The sequence below is a fragment of the Monodon monoceros genome, unplaced genomic scaffold, assembly GCF_005190385.1.
Source record: "Monodon monoceros isolate NGI ecotype Baffin Bay Population unplaced genomic scaffold, NGI_Narwhal_1 Super_Scaffold_12, whole genome shotgun sequence".
Classification (NCBI taxonomy): domain Eukaryota; kingdom Metazoa; phylum Chordata; class Mammalia; order Artiodactyla; family Monodontidae; genus Monodon; species Monodon monoceros.
In genome coordinates this window covers 161,268,104-161,280,964 of record NW_021703768.1, presented here as the reverse complement: position 1 = coordinate 161,280,964, position 12,861 = coordinate 161,268,104, and the positions used below count along the sequence as shown (strand labels likewise).

The window sequence follows — 12,861 nt, the reverse complement described above, 5'->3', positions numbered from 1 at the left end:
GGATGTCTTGGGGAAGTCAGGCCCTCGGAAGGAGGCTGGGGCTTGGGGTCCAGGTAAGAGAGAATGGGGGCTGCCTATGGAGGAGGATGTGGGCTGGGAAAAAGTAGATGGATTCCAGGGATATTTTGGTGGCTGTTGGGACATGGGAGGGGCATACTGAGGTAAAGAGGTGAGAGTGATATCCAGGGCTGTGCCTGGGTGATGGGCAGGGGAGCCTCGAGATGGGAGTACAGAAGAGCAAGATGCCGCTGCTGTCAGTCTGATGTCAGTCTGGGAGTAGCTGAGTGTGTGGGGGCTTGTAGGATTTGCAGGGGAACTGTCCAGGGAGCAGGTGGGAGCAGTAGACAGGGCAGGATTGGAGAGAGATGGGGGGAGAAGCCAGCAAAGGGGTGGCTAGGGAAATCGTGGGAGTGGATAGGATCTCCCAGGACAGTGTGGATGGAGCAGAAACAGTGAGCTTTTGACAGGGCGCTGAGCCCCACAGGCAACACCGCTTATTGAGAAGCTATTTTGTGCCACGCTGTGGGGATCTAGCTGTGACCAAGACAGATCCAAAGCCCTGCCCTGGTGGAGTTCACATTCTGTTGAGGAGATACAAATAACTAGACAACCAGACAAATAACTAGATGACTAGGTTAAGCCGCAACATAGACAGTTATGTTAGGTAGTGTTACCAACTAAGAAGAAAAATAAGGCAGCAAGAAATGTGGGCAGGAAGTGCCCAGGAGGGTGTGCAGGGGAGGTCCCATGAGAGGATGACATTTGAATAAACATGAGGAGGAGGTGAGGGAAGGAGCCAAGTGGGTATCTGGAGGGAGAGCCTTCCAGGCAGAGCGAACAGCACATGCAGAGGTCCTGAGTCAGGTATGGGCCGCAACTTCAAGGAACAGGAGGAGGGCGATGTGGTTGGATAGGAGTGAATGAGGCTGGGAGAGTAACAGGAGTCAAAATCAAGAGGAAAATTTTGTTTTTATAGAGGAGATCAGTCAACATCGTTAGTGATTAGAGACATGCAAAACAAAACCACGGTGAGATACCACTTCCCAGCTAGTAGGAGATGTGCCATCTGTGTCTCCTTACTGGTAAGCCAGCTTATCTTTCCCTGACCTCTATTAATTATTTTAGGCTCAGGAAAAATAGGAGAGCAGACGCAGTCTTTCAAAGGAGGAAAGTATGTAGAGGCATTTCCTCAGCTGACTGGGAAGAGGAAGAAGAAAGCTGATGCACTATGAGAAGAGGACGGAGGTGGGGGGAGTAGGTGGTAAAACGTACGTACGTTAGTCCGGACTGAGCCCATGCTGGCATGACAATATTTTTGGATATGCTGGGTTAAAATGTATTATGAAAATGAATATTCCAAGTGTTGGCACGAATGTGGAGAAATTGGAACCCTTGTGCATTGCTGGTGGGAATGTAAAATGGTGCAGCCACTGTGGAAAACAATCTGTCGGCTTCTCAAAAAGTCAAACATTGGGCTTCCCTGGTGGCGCAGTGGTTGAGAGTCCGCCTGCCGAGGCAGGGGACACGGGTTCGTGCCCCGGTCCGGGAAGATCCCACATGCCGCGGAGCGGCTGGGCCCGTGAGCCATGGCCGCTGAGCCTGTGCGTCCGGAGCCTGTGCTCCACAACGGGAGAGGCCACAACAGTGAGAGGCCCGCGTACCGCAAAAAAAAAAAAAAAAAAAAGTCAAACATTGTTACCCTATAATCCAGCAATTCTGCTCCTAGGTATATGCCCAAAGGAATTGAAAGCAGGGACTAGAATAAGTACACGTACACCACGTTCATAGCAGCACTATTCACAAGAGTCAAAAGGTAGAGACAACCCAAGTGTCCATCAACCGATGAGCAGATAAACAAAATGTGACAGAGCCAGAGCATGGAATATTATTCAGCCACAAAAGGAATGAAGTACTGAGACATGCACAACGTGGATGAACCTCGAAAACAGGGTCAGTGAAAGAAGCCAGACACAAATGTTCACATGTGGTATGATTCTATTTATATGAAATATCCAGAATAGGTAAGTACGTAGACACAGAAAGCAGATGGTGGTTGCTAGGGGTTAGGGAGAGGAGGAATAGAGTGACTGCTCGAAAGAGTGACAGAGTTTCCTTTGAGGGTGATGAAAACATTTTAAAACTCTAAAGGTGGGATGTCTGTACAACACGTGAGTGTACTAAATGCCACTGAATTGTACATCTTTTTTTTTTTAATGTTTATTTATTTTTATTTGATGGCTCCGGGTCTTAGTTGCAGCAGGCGGGCTCCTTAGTTGTTGCTTGCAGGCTCCTTAGTTGTGGCATGTGAACTCCTAGTTGCAGCACGCATATGGGATCTAGTTCCCTGACCAGGGATTGAAACTGGGCCCCCTGCATTGGGAGTGCAGAGTCTTTTTTAAAATTATTTTTAATAAATTTATTTATTTATTCATTTATTTAATTTTTGGCTGCATTGGGTCTTTGCTGCTGCACGCGGGTTTTCTCTAGTTGCTGAGAGCCGGGGCTGCTCTTTGTTGTGGTGCGCAGGCTTCTCATTGTGGTGGCTTCTCTTGTTGCAGAGCACGGGCTCTAGGCGCGCGGGCTTCAGTAGTTGTGGCTTGCGGGCTGTAAAGCGCAGGCTCAGTAGTTGTGGCGCACGGGTTTAGTTGCTCTGCAGCATGTGGGATCTTCCCGGACCAGGGCTCGAGCCCGTGTCCCCTGCATTGGCAGGCGGATTCTTAACCACTGCACCACCAGGGAAGGCCCGGGAGTGCAGAGTCTTAACCACAATGCCACCAGGGAAGTCACTGAATTGTATATCTTAAAATGGTGAACTTTTTGTTATGTGAATTTCACCTCAATTTAACAAAAAAAAAAAAAAAAAAAAAAAAATAGGAAACAGGCTATGCTAACTTTTTGAGAAAATGTCTTTGATTTTTTTTGACCGGCTAGTCCATAGAGACTGCACAAAATTCAAAAGCTACAAAACAGTGCAAAGGTGAACATTTTAATCTCTTCTCAGTGACAACCAAAGAATGTTGCTCACTGTCTCGCTCTACAAGGACTGAGTCATTGGCAACTGCAGTCACTGACCTTCATCAAACCCTGACAGGAGTTCAGGGCCGAAGATCAGGAATGAGGCTCTTTCTGCTCGGGGAAAACTGGCAGGACTTCAGATAGATATTTTCAGGACAAATTTTTTATGAGCCTGGATTCTTGCATCTTTCCAAACTAAGAAAAGCACTAAAATCATTAACTGCGGTATTTGTTCCTTGTGACCAGAAGCTACCTTCTCCTGAGATGTGTGATTACACATACCCTTCTCCAAAATCACACATATACTGACCTTCCCCCCACCTTTTCCTCAGAGCTGTCTGAGGCTGTGTCTAGGGCTACTGTCCTCAGTAAATCCTTCAATAAAATGGAAACTCGGGCTGCCCTGGTGGCGCAGTGGTTGAGAATCTGCCTGCCAATGCAGGGGACACGGGTTCTGAGCCCTGGTCTGGGAACATCCCACTTGCCGCGGAGCAACTAGGCCCGTAAGCCACAACTACTGAGCCTGCGCGTCTGGAGCCTGTGCTCCCCAACAAGAGAGGCTGCGAGAGTGAGAGGCCTGCGCACCGCGATGAAGAGTGGCCCCCACTCGCCGCGGCTAGAGAAAGCCCTCGCGCAGAAACGAAGACCCAACACAGCCAAAAATAAATAAATAAATAACAAAACCAAAAAACCCCGAAACTCACAGCTCTCACGGTGTGCGTTTTTATTTGTCAATACCAGCCACCCAGTTATCCTCTCTGGTGCAATTCCAGTTATCAGGTTCTCGTCTATTCTTCTAGAACGGTTCTATGCGTTTCCTTGACTTTTTTCTTTTTAAAGGGGAAGAGTTTATTTATTTATGCATTCATGCATGCATGATCTTAGTCCCAGGGACTGAACCTTCGCCCCCTGCAGTGGAAGCACAGCGTCCTAACCACTGGACCGCCAGGGAATTCCCCCAAGTTTCCGTGACTTTCTAAAAATGCCGTACATGATATGACAACAGCCATCCATGCTCCCTACAGACAAGAAGACAATACAGAAAGGGTGACGCAGGAAAATTAGAGAACTCCCTTCTTGGACCACGGCCAACAGGTTGGTGCTTTTGCTTGGAATATTTTTTTGTGTGTGGGCAGTTGGTTACCTTTGAAAACACGGGTAGCTAACTCTGAGGATCCACCTGGGTGCACAGGCCCTGGGGAGCGCACACGTGGCGGCAAACTCTGTCCCTCCCAGCAGCAGACAAACGGTCAGGTGCCCCACAAACAGTCGCAGCCGCGCCTGCGCAGAACGTTCCCGGGAGCGCGCAGCCTGGTGCCGGGCCCGCCCCCTGGCGCGGCGCGCTGACGTCGAGGTGACGTCACGGCGGATCACCATGGTGGCCCTGAGCGGTCTGGCGTCGGCGCTGGAGTCGTATAGGGGCCGCGACCGCCTGGTGAGGCTGGGGTGGAGCGCGGCCAGAGGTCTCGGAGTCGGGCCAAAGCCCCGAGACCCGGACACTGAGGCCAGAGAGGGAGCGGGGTCAGTCACGATCCCCCAGGGCAGAGGCCCTGTCCCCGAGTAGTGGACATGTAGTTTGTTCCGGCCACCCCATCGTGACTGGACATTTACAGTACCAACCAAATCCTCACGTTTGCGCATTGGGATCCGGCCGGATCACTGTAGCTAGTCGTTGGGTCCCAAACAATATCGTATGAGGATTTAGGATGTTGCAGGGTCCCCTCTGGCTGGACATTTGGATCCTGATAAATCCCCTATAGTCGGGCACCTAGGTTGTTCTGGCCAATTCAACCTGGCTGGACATTTCCATGCCAAACAAATCCATGTCTGGACATGTAGGATCGGACTAGGCCACTGTAGTTGGTCCCTGAGTTGTCCCAAACAATCTCATACGGGGATTTAAGATTTTGCAGGGCTTTCCCTATGGCTGGATGTTTAGGATCTCACAACATCCCCTCTGGTTGGGTACTTAGATTGTTCCTTCCAGGCCCCTGAGGTCAGACTCTGAGCTTGTCCCAGTCAGTCTTTTACAGGTGGGCATTCAGGTTGTACTAGGGAGTGTACCAGTAGCTGGGCATTCAGGTTCCAATCAAATCCCGTATGATTGGGTGTTCAGGTTTTAACAAATGCCCCCAAGCTGGACATTTAAATTGCAGCGTTTTTGCCATTACAAAGGTGCTGAAAAGGAATGACAAGTAAAAATAGTATATTAAACAACAGGAAAAAGTATCTTCTGAAAAGCAGATGTAGTAAAGATATAAGGGTGGTGATGCCGACCCAGTTCACCATGCCCCAAATCACCCACTGATTCCCAAATCACCACTGGGTTCCTTCTCACTAAAGTAATAAAAACAAATTATCCTTTTGTCCACTGGGTTGAGGCCTGGCCACCTTCCCAATCCACAGCCCAGCCACAGAATTTCGTGCAGCCAGGTAGATGCAAATATATTCAATACATTTCCACCTAGCCCTCCTACATGCTGGGAAAAGGAGGATCCAGGAGGTGGGAAATGGGGGGGTTCTTTTTCTTGTCCCCATCGCATATGTCTCCAAAGACTGTGCCATTCAGTGACATGAGCCAATACTCTGTTAGTTTCCCAGTGCCTTTTGGACAATGATGTCATGTGTCTCCATTTATCCCACCTACAAGTATCCTTTTCAACTTGTGGCTTTTACTGGAAGTTTGTTGATGGAGACTCGTCCTCCCTCTTGATCTTATGGGGTCCACGGCCAGGTCAGGGGTGATCCAGCTCAGTCCTGCCCCAGGGCCATGCTGACTGCTTCTGGTTTCCCACAGATGCGAACGCTGGGGTACTGCTGCCACCTGGTGGGCGGGGTCCTGGTGGAACAATGTCCTGCCAGGTCAGAAGTGGGGACACGCCTGCTGGCACTGTCCTCCCAACTCAGCCACTGCAGAACCGTCCTGCGACTCTTTGATGACGTGGCCATGTTCGTCTACACCAAGCAGTACGGCCTGGGGGCAGAGGTAACAGGGCGCATTGGGCTGAAGGGAGGGGGTGTGGACCCCGGGGAAGTCAGCGTCTTATGGACTGGTCTTTATAAAGGCAATCATGTGGGCAGCTTATTACTTTTTTCAATTTTACTTTTTTTTTTTTGGCCACACTGCACAGCATGTGGGATCTTAGCTCCCTGACCAGGGATGGAACCTGCGCCCCCTGCATTGGAAGTGTGGAGTCTTGACCACTGGACCTCCAGGGAAGTCCCCAGTGTTAGTTCTTTTGGAGACACCATCAGATGTTCTCATTTCAATTTTAATTAAAAAAGTTAGCTCATACGTTTGCACATCCCTAAAGACTACATGATTAAAAAGTCTCTCTCCTTCCTGACCCTCTGGCCGCCAATTTTCCTCCTCAGAGGCAGCCACTGTTGTCAGCTTCTTGTGTTTCCTTTATGAGATCACCTGCACAGGCAAATACACATCGCTTACATCAATAGTTGCATGCCATTTACACTCTTCTATCACTTGCTTTTTTCACGTAACAGTACAACTTGGAGGTCATTCCGTATCAATCCAAAAGAAGCTCCTTCCAGGAATTCCCTGGCAGTCCAGTGGTTAGGACTCCATGCCTTCACTGCCGAGGGCCCAGGTTCCATCCCTGGTCGGGGAACTGAGATCCTAGCAAGCCACGTGGTGCCGCCAAAAACAAAAAAAACCAAAAAACAAAAAAAGAAGCTTCTTCCTTCGTTATGGCCACATAGTACACATATATAGCCAGATGGTGATTTATTGAACTGATCCCCTGTTGGACATGTAGATTAGTTACATCTTGCCGTTACTACAACAGAACCGCATCATTTCACCAGTGGATCTAGAGCAGTGTTCCTCATCTGGGTGGTGGTACGATCTTGTGCCCCCCAGGGGATGGGCTGAGAAGCTGCCCTGGGCCAGCCTGGCTGAGTCATGCCCCCTTCCTGGGCTGCCCTGCCCCTCCTCACTGCTCTCCAAGGGTCTCCTCTCTGACTCACTTACTCAGATGCTCCCCCATTCTGCCCCAGTGCCCGTGGCCTGATCATCCCCAATCTCAAGTGTTTCCCCGGACTTTCCTCCTGCTTTGACACCCATCTCTTCAGCTTCCTGTGCATCCCCCCCATCTCCTCTGTGAGGACTCCCCTGAGTCCCCAGGCAAGGGGTGGGGGGCTCCCTGCATCTCCTATGTCCCTTGGCCAGAACAAGAACCTCTTCTGTTGGTCCCCACCCCCACTCCCACCTCCCGCCCCGGTGAGAATCTCCTCCCCAGCGTAGGGCCCGGACCTTGCTGCTTCTCAGGAAACACCAGCGGAATGAGCACGTTGGGGTGGGGGTGGGAGGCCCCGTCCTCACGGAGGGGTGAAGTGTGCCAGAACACCCCAGAAGGCCCCAGACAGGATGGCGGAGCTGGAGTGGGATTCAGAGCCCAGAGGGAGGCAGGATCACAGCTGGCCAGTAGGAAGGAGGTGAGCAGCGAGCGTTGGTGGGGCCTTGGCTGGGAGGGCGGGGTTCCTGGGACGACGGAGAAGAGGCGGAGGGTATGGCAGGCAGTGAGGATGACGAGGTTAAAGGTAGAGAAGTGAAGGACTTGGCTGGCGACCCGGCCAGCTTGGAGGCCTTGAGGGGGCCGGACCCTGAGAGGCGGAGCCCAGGGTAGGGGCTCCGGCAGCCTCAACTGGCCCTGCGTCGCTGGGTGCAGGCAGGGGTTCAGGACTCAGGGCTGGAGGGCATGGGATCTGCAGCTCAACAGCCTGAGGCCCATCCCTGTATGAGATGGGGTAGCTGGCGGCTTCCTCTAAGAGCCTCAGTTTGCCTGTTTGCAGGGGTGGTGACCCCTTTCTGCTTTGGGGGAGCTGACCCAAGCCTTGCAGCGTAGTGCCTGCTGGAAGTGGGCACCGGGTGTGTGGCAGCCCACCTGGCCACCCTGATCTGCCTGCTCAGGGCTCCCTGTGGGGCTGCCTCCCCTGCTCCCCTCGCAGGGTCCTCTACCAGACACCCACGCACAGGAGCTAGGAAGGCTCTGATGCAGGGTGTCCCAAGTTGTCCTACACGGGAATCACCCGGGGACTTAAAAAAATTTCCTGGTGCTGGGGCCCACCCCAGCCTTGGTGAGGCAGAATCCCTGGGGCTGGGGGCTGGGTGTGGCGTTTTTGAAACTCCCCGGGGGATTCCACTGAGTGGCTGAGTTCAGACCCGCCACTCCGCTGGGCAATGTTGACCACACTGCTGAGAAATCAGGCCTTTGTTCTCCTGCAGTGCCAGCTATAGGCCAGCCTGCCAGGCCTGGACATTGCCCTGTGACTGCAACCTGGCATGGCCTGGGCGCCTAACATGGGCAGTGGGTAGGTCTGATCCCAGGCCCATCCCCCCATCTCTCCCGGTCCTGCAGGAGGAGGCCATCTTTGTCCGCTGCGTGTCTGTCCTGGGCAACCTGGCTGACCAGCTCTACTACCCCTGTGAGCACATCGCCTGGGCTGCCGACGCCAAAATCCTCCACGTGGAGTCTGCGCCATGGTTAACACTGAGCACAGCCCTCTGGGGCCTCTCCCTGCTCCTGGGGATTGCTAGGTAAGCAGCGGGGCCGCCCGCCGGGGGGCTGGAAGGGAACACCCGAGATCCCCAGGCTGACGGAAAGACAGGCTGGAGGCGCGGGGGTCTTTGCCTCCTCTGCTTTTCCTCCTCACCACCTCACTGTATCCGTCCCCTATTGCCGCTGAAACAGATTTCCACAAACTCGGCGGCTTCAGGCAACACAAATTGATCATCTTAACAGCTCTGGAGGTCGGAAGTCCAAAATGGGTCTCACTGGGCTAAAATCAAGGTGTGGGCAGGGCTGAGTTCCTTTCTGGAGGCTCCAGGGGGGAACCTGTTTCCTGGCCTTTTCCAGCTTCTAGAGGCTGCCTGCATTCCTCGGCTTGTGGCCCCATCCTCCATCTGTATTTTTTTTTTTGATTTTTAAAAATTCTATTTATTTATTTGGCTGCATTGGGTCTTTGTTGCTGTGCGTGGGCTTTCTCTAGCTGCGGCGAGCGGGGGCTACTCTTCGTTGCAGTGCGTGGGCTTCTCATTGCGGTGGCTTCTCTTGTTGCAGAACTTGGGCTCTAGGCGTGCAGGCTTCAGTAGTTGTGGCGCACGGGCTTAGTTGCCTCGGGGCCTGTGGGATCTTCCCGGACCAGGGCTCGAACCCGTGCCCCCTGCATTGGCAGGTGGATTCCTAACCATTGCGCCACCAGGGAGGCCTGTGGCTCCTTTTTGATGTAAGCTCCCCTCACAGCCACAGTGGCTGTCGTGGAGCTGGCCCATCTGTCTGGGCATTGGCCTTCCTCACGTGATTGGGCAGCCTGGGCTGGGCTACGGCTGCTCTGAGGCTGCAGCGTCTCCACAGGCTGCCTTGTGACCTCCGGCCCCAAGAGACTTAAGGGGCAGCCTTGGTTCCCTTAATTTTTTTAAATAGACTTTTTCTTGGGGGCAGCTTTAGGTTCACAGCAGAACGGAGCCGGAAGTAGAGAGTTCCCATGTACGTACCCCCTACACACACACAGCCTCCCCTACCATCCACACGGCACCAGAGCACGGCATTTGTTACAATCGATGAACCGACGCTGGCACAGCGTAATCACCCCACGTCCATGGTTTACATCAGGGTTCACGCCCTGTGTTGCCCATCCTGTGAGTGTGGACAAAGGTATAATGACATGTATCCACCAGTGACGTATCATACAGAATACTGTCACTGCCCTAAAAATCCCATTTTTAGGATGAATATGCTCTGCCTGTTAGTCCATTCCGTTTTAGAGCTTCTAGTTTCCCCCTCACTTCTCTGTATGTGATGTGAGCAAGGGTGTAGGGCTTGGGAAGCATTTAGTGGGTGCTCATCATGACCGGGGGTTCCTAAGACCCCAGGGTGCCGGAGAGTCATGTGGGAGGTTGTTGAAATGTAGGTGCCTGGCCCAGGCTCCCAGAGGTTCTGATTCTTCAGGTCTGGGGACCCAGGAAGCATCATTTTGCCTGAGTCCCCCCTGGTGGCTCTGATGCAGAGCCACTGACCTCACTGCAGGTGGTGCCCTCTGTCCCGTCCCCTCAGGGAACATGTCAACTGGATGGGTACACAGTGGCTGGGAAGATGTGATCAGGCCCTGGACGGACCTCTGAGTCAGGAAGCCTGGCTGAGGTCAGCCTTCCACCTGGTGGGACTCGGCACATTCACGTCCCTGCACGGCCCACAGCCCAGGCTGCAGGGTGCAAGGGCTGTGCAGAGCAGCTGGTTGGACACCACCAGGGCCCCAGAGTCCCCAGGGAGCTCTAGAGGATGCCCATCTGATGGCCGCTTCCTCAGTCTGCAGACAACAGCCCTCGGGGCCCAAAAGGTCATCTAGTTTCACCTCAGACAGGTCTGGCCAGTGTCCAGGGTATGTGTGGGGGGAGAGGGGACAGGCCTGGCGCCCATCTGGACCCCATTTCCCTGGTGAGCCAGCCGAGGCGCAGGGAGGGGAACAGCTTTCCCAGGCCGGCTGTGGGCCAGCCTCGGTATCCTCATCCACAGAGGGGTGGCTTCCCAGCTGGGCCATCAACCCTGCACGTGGCACAATGTTCTTTGGAGCTGTGGTCCTGGGGCCAGTGGTTCACAGAGGCCGGGCTGGAGCCTGACTGGCCAGGTCAGAAGCACTGGACACTCCCAAACCTGCAGCCCAAGTAGGTGGGGGGCCTGCCTTAGGGATGAGTCCCCAGGAGCTTCCGAGGCACGGCTGCTCTGGGGCTCCAGAAGGGCGCAGGACAGATGGAGCCACCCACTGGCGAGGCTGGCAAACTTTACAGGGAACCTGTGGCCACAGTGGCAGGCGGGAGCCTCCCCTCAGGCCTTTGCGCACCCCACCCGGCTTCTCCAACCCCATCCTCTCTGGTGTTGCAGGTCCCTGTGGATGGTCCTGAAGCTGAGACAGAGGCTGAGGAGCCCCCTGGCAGCCCTCACCAGGTACGATGTCCGGGGTTTTGCCCAGGAGACAGGCCGACTTCTTCCTGCAGGCTGGGTACCCCAGAGGGTCTCCCCAAGCCAGGGAGGTGCTCAGAGTCACCAGCAATCAGCCCCGCCCAGTGCAGGCCCCGTTGTTGGGGGGGCATGACGTGTGCCACATCGAGGGGCCTCACTGCTGCCTCCGGGTGGATGTAGCACTTTTACAGATGGGGAAACTGAGGCTAGCTGCAGGCCCCCTAGGCAGGAAGTGGCAGAGCCAGGACTCCAGGGCTGAGCCTTCACGGCCGTGCCCCCATCAGGGAGGATGATGGGAGATGGAGTCCGTTTGCTGAGGACCAAGGTCAGTCACTATCTCATCCTGGGAGAGAACACGGGGTAGGGCCACTGCCAGCACAGGCCCAGAAGCTGCCCACACCCCTGCCCAGCTCCACGGGTTCAGGAGGACAGAGGTGTGGACCTGAGACTCTCGCTCCCGCCGTGGGCAACCTCTGGCGAGTGTGACCTGGACGCAGCCCCGCCAGTCCTCCTCCCTCCCCAGCACTCCTTGCTCTGCCCTTGTGGGTGGGCGGGGGGCGCCCGGGCCTTCCCTGAGCACTCCCCGACTCTGCTCCCACAGCCAGCTGCCCCAGGGCAAGCGGAGGGACATGGAGGCCCAGATCCGGTCGGAGGCGCTGACCCTCCTGAGCAACCTGGCTGACCTGGCCAACGCGGTGCACTGGCTGCCCCCGGGCATCCTGTGGGCCGGCCGCTTCCCCCCGTGGCTGGTGGGCCTCCTGGGCACCATCTCCTCGCTCCTCAGCATGTATCAGGCAGTCGGGGCCGGCGGCCAGGCCTACGCCGCCCCTGACGGACCGGGGAGCCGGAACCCTGACGGCGGCCCTTCCCACGGAGCAGCAATCGCCCGTGAGGGGCCAGGTCTTTAATCGAGCAGATCAGGGCCAGGTGTGGGGAGGCGCGGCCAGAGGATGCGCAGAGCAGCCTGGGGCACGAGCCCCCAGAGGGGCGGGTGTGTGTGGGCGGAGTGGGTAGGCCCCGAGACTCAGTGCAGTGGAACAGGCACCCGCAGGCCAGAGTCCTGTACCCAAAAGGCGAGCGGGGGAGCCGGGTTGGGATGGCGAGCGCCAGGTGGGCCTGAAGAAAGTGAAATGAGAATCAATTAAAGGCGGTGGTGCTGGTGCGAGGCCAGATGTGAGAGCTTATTCCTAACGCCCCGGTCCCTCCTGTCCGCTCACTCACATGCCCTCTCTCCCGGGCAGGCGGGGGTGCCCCTGGGCCTTATTTTAGGGAGGGTGTGCAGGTGCCCCTGTGGGCCTGGGTTCAGCCTCCTGCAGGCTGGAGCCGCAGTGGGAAACCACAATTCCCCGCCCGCCTTTGGAGCATCCTTGGCCGGTGGTCCCCTCCGACGCTGCCAAGCGCGGCCCGCCGACCCTAAGCGGCCCTCAGCCATGAGGGCGGTCCTCCCTCCCCATGGGCTCGGGCACCCCGGCCATGGATGCTGCCTCCACCAGGCTGTGCCCGGGTCTCGTGCTCCTGGGCATCACGGGGTGCCTGTCATGGCCGAAGCATCTCACAGCCACCGCTTGGACCCAGAGCTGCCGTTGTCCGTTCAGGGCTGGTCTGAGCATTTCGCGGGCTCTGAGCATCTCTGGAGACGCCCGAGGCTCCTGTCTCCCAGCTCGTGGAGAGCACGACAGGCAGGACAGGACGAGCTTGTTTTCCAGTCTGACGTTTGAGAGGCCACACGCATGTGGCCTCTGGTGGCCTCGGCGGGTGGTGGGTGGCCCACATCTGCCCCTGGCTCTTGCCTGTGACCCTCCACATGTGAGTCCTGGCGGGAAAGCGGAGGAAATGGCGCTCTCCCTCACAACTCAGAAGCACCGGGGAG

At 55.4% G+C, this 12,861-nt stretch overlaps 1 protein-coding gene across 2 annotated transcripts; it reads left to right on the top strand.

The window, feature by feature from the left end:
* Positions 1 to 3,980: 3,980 nt before the first annotated feature.
* PEX11G (peroxisomal biogenesis factor 11 gamma) lies at positions 3,981 to 12,678 on the top strand. Of its 2 annotated transcripts, none has more exons than XM_029215865.1 (5): positions 3,981 to 4,110; positions 5,813 to 6,001; positions 8,394 to 8,572; positions 10,914 to 10,976; positions 11,593 to 12,590. In XM_029215865.1, exons 2-5 carry the CDS (start codon positions 5,813 to 5,815, stop codon positions 11,897 to 11,899), a joined length of 738 nt encoding a protein of 245 aa, XP_029071698.1. In that variant the 5' UTR covers positions 3,981 to 4,110; the 3' UTR covers positions 11,900 to 12,590. The 2 variants fall into 2 exon arrangements, with proteins under 2 accessions (XP_029071698.1, XP_029071697.1); XM_029215864.1 differs by lacking the exon at positions 3,981 to 4,110 and adding an exon at positions 4,376 to 4,450 and having other exon boundaries at positions 11,593 to 12,678.
* The last annotated feature ends 183 nt before the right edge of the window (positions 12,679 to 12,861 follow it).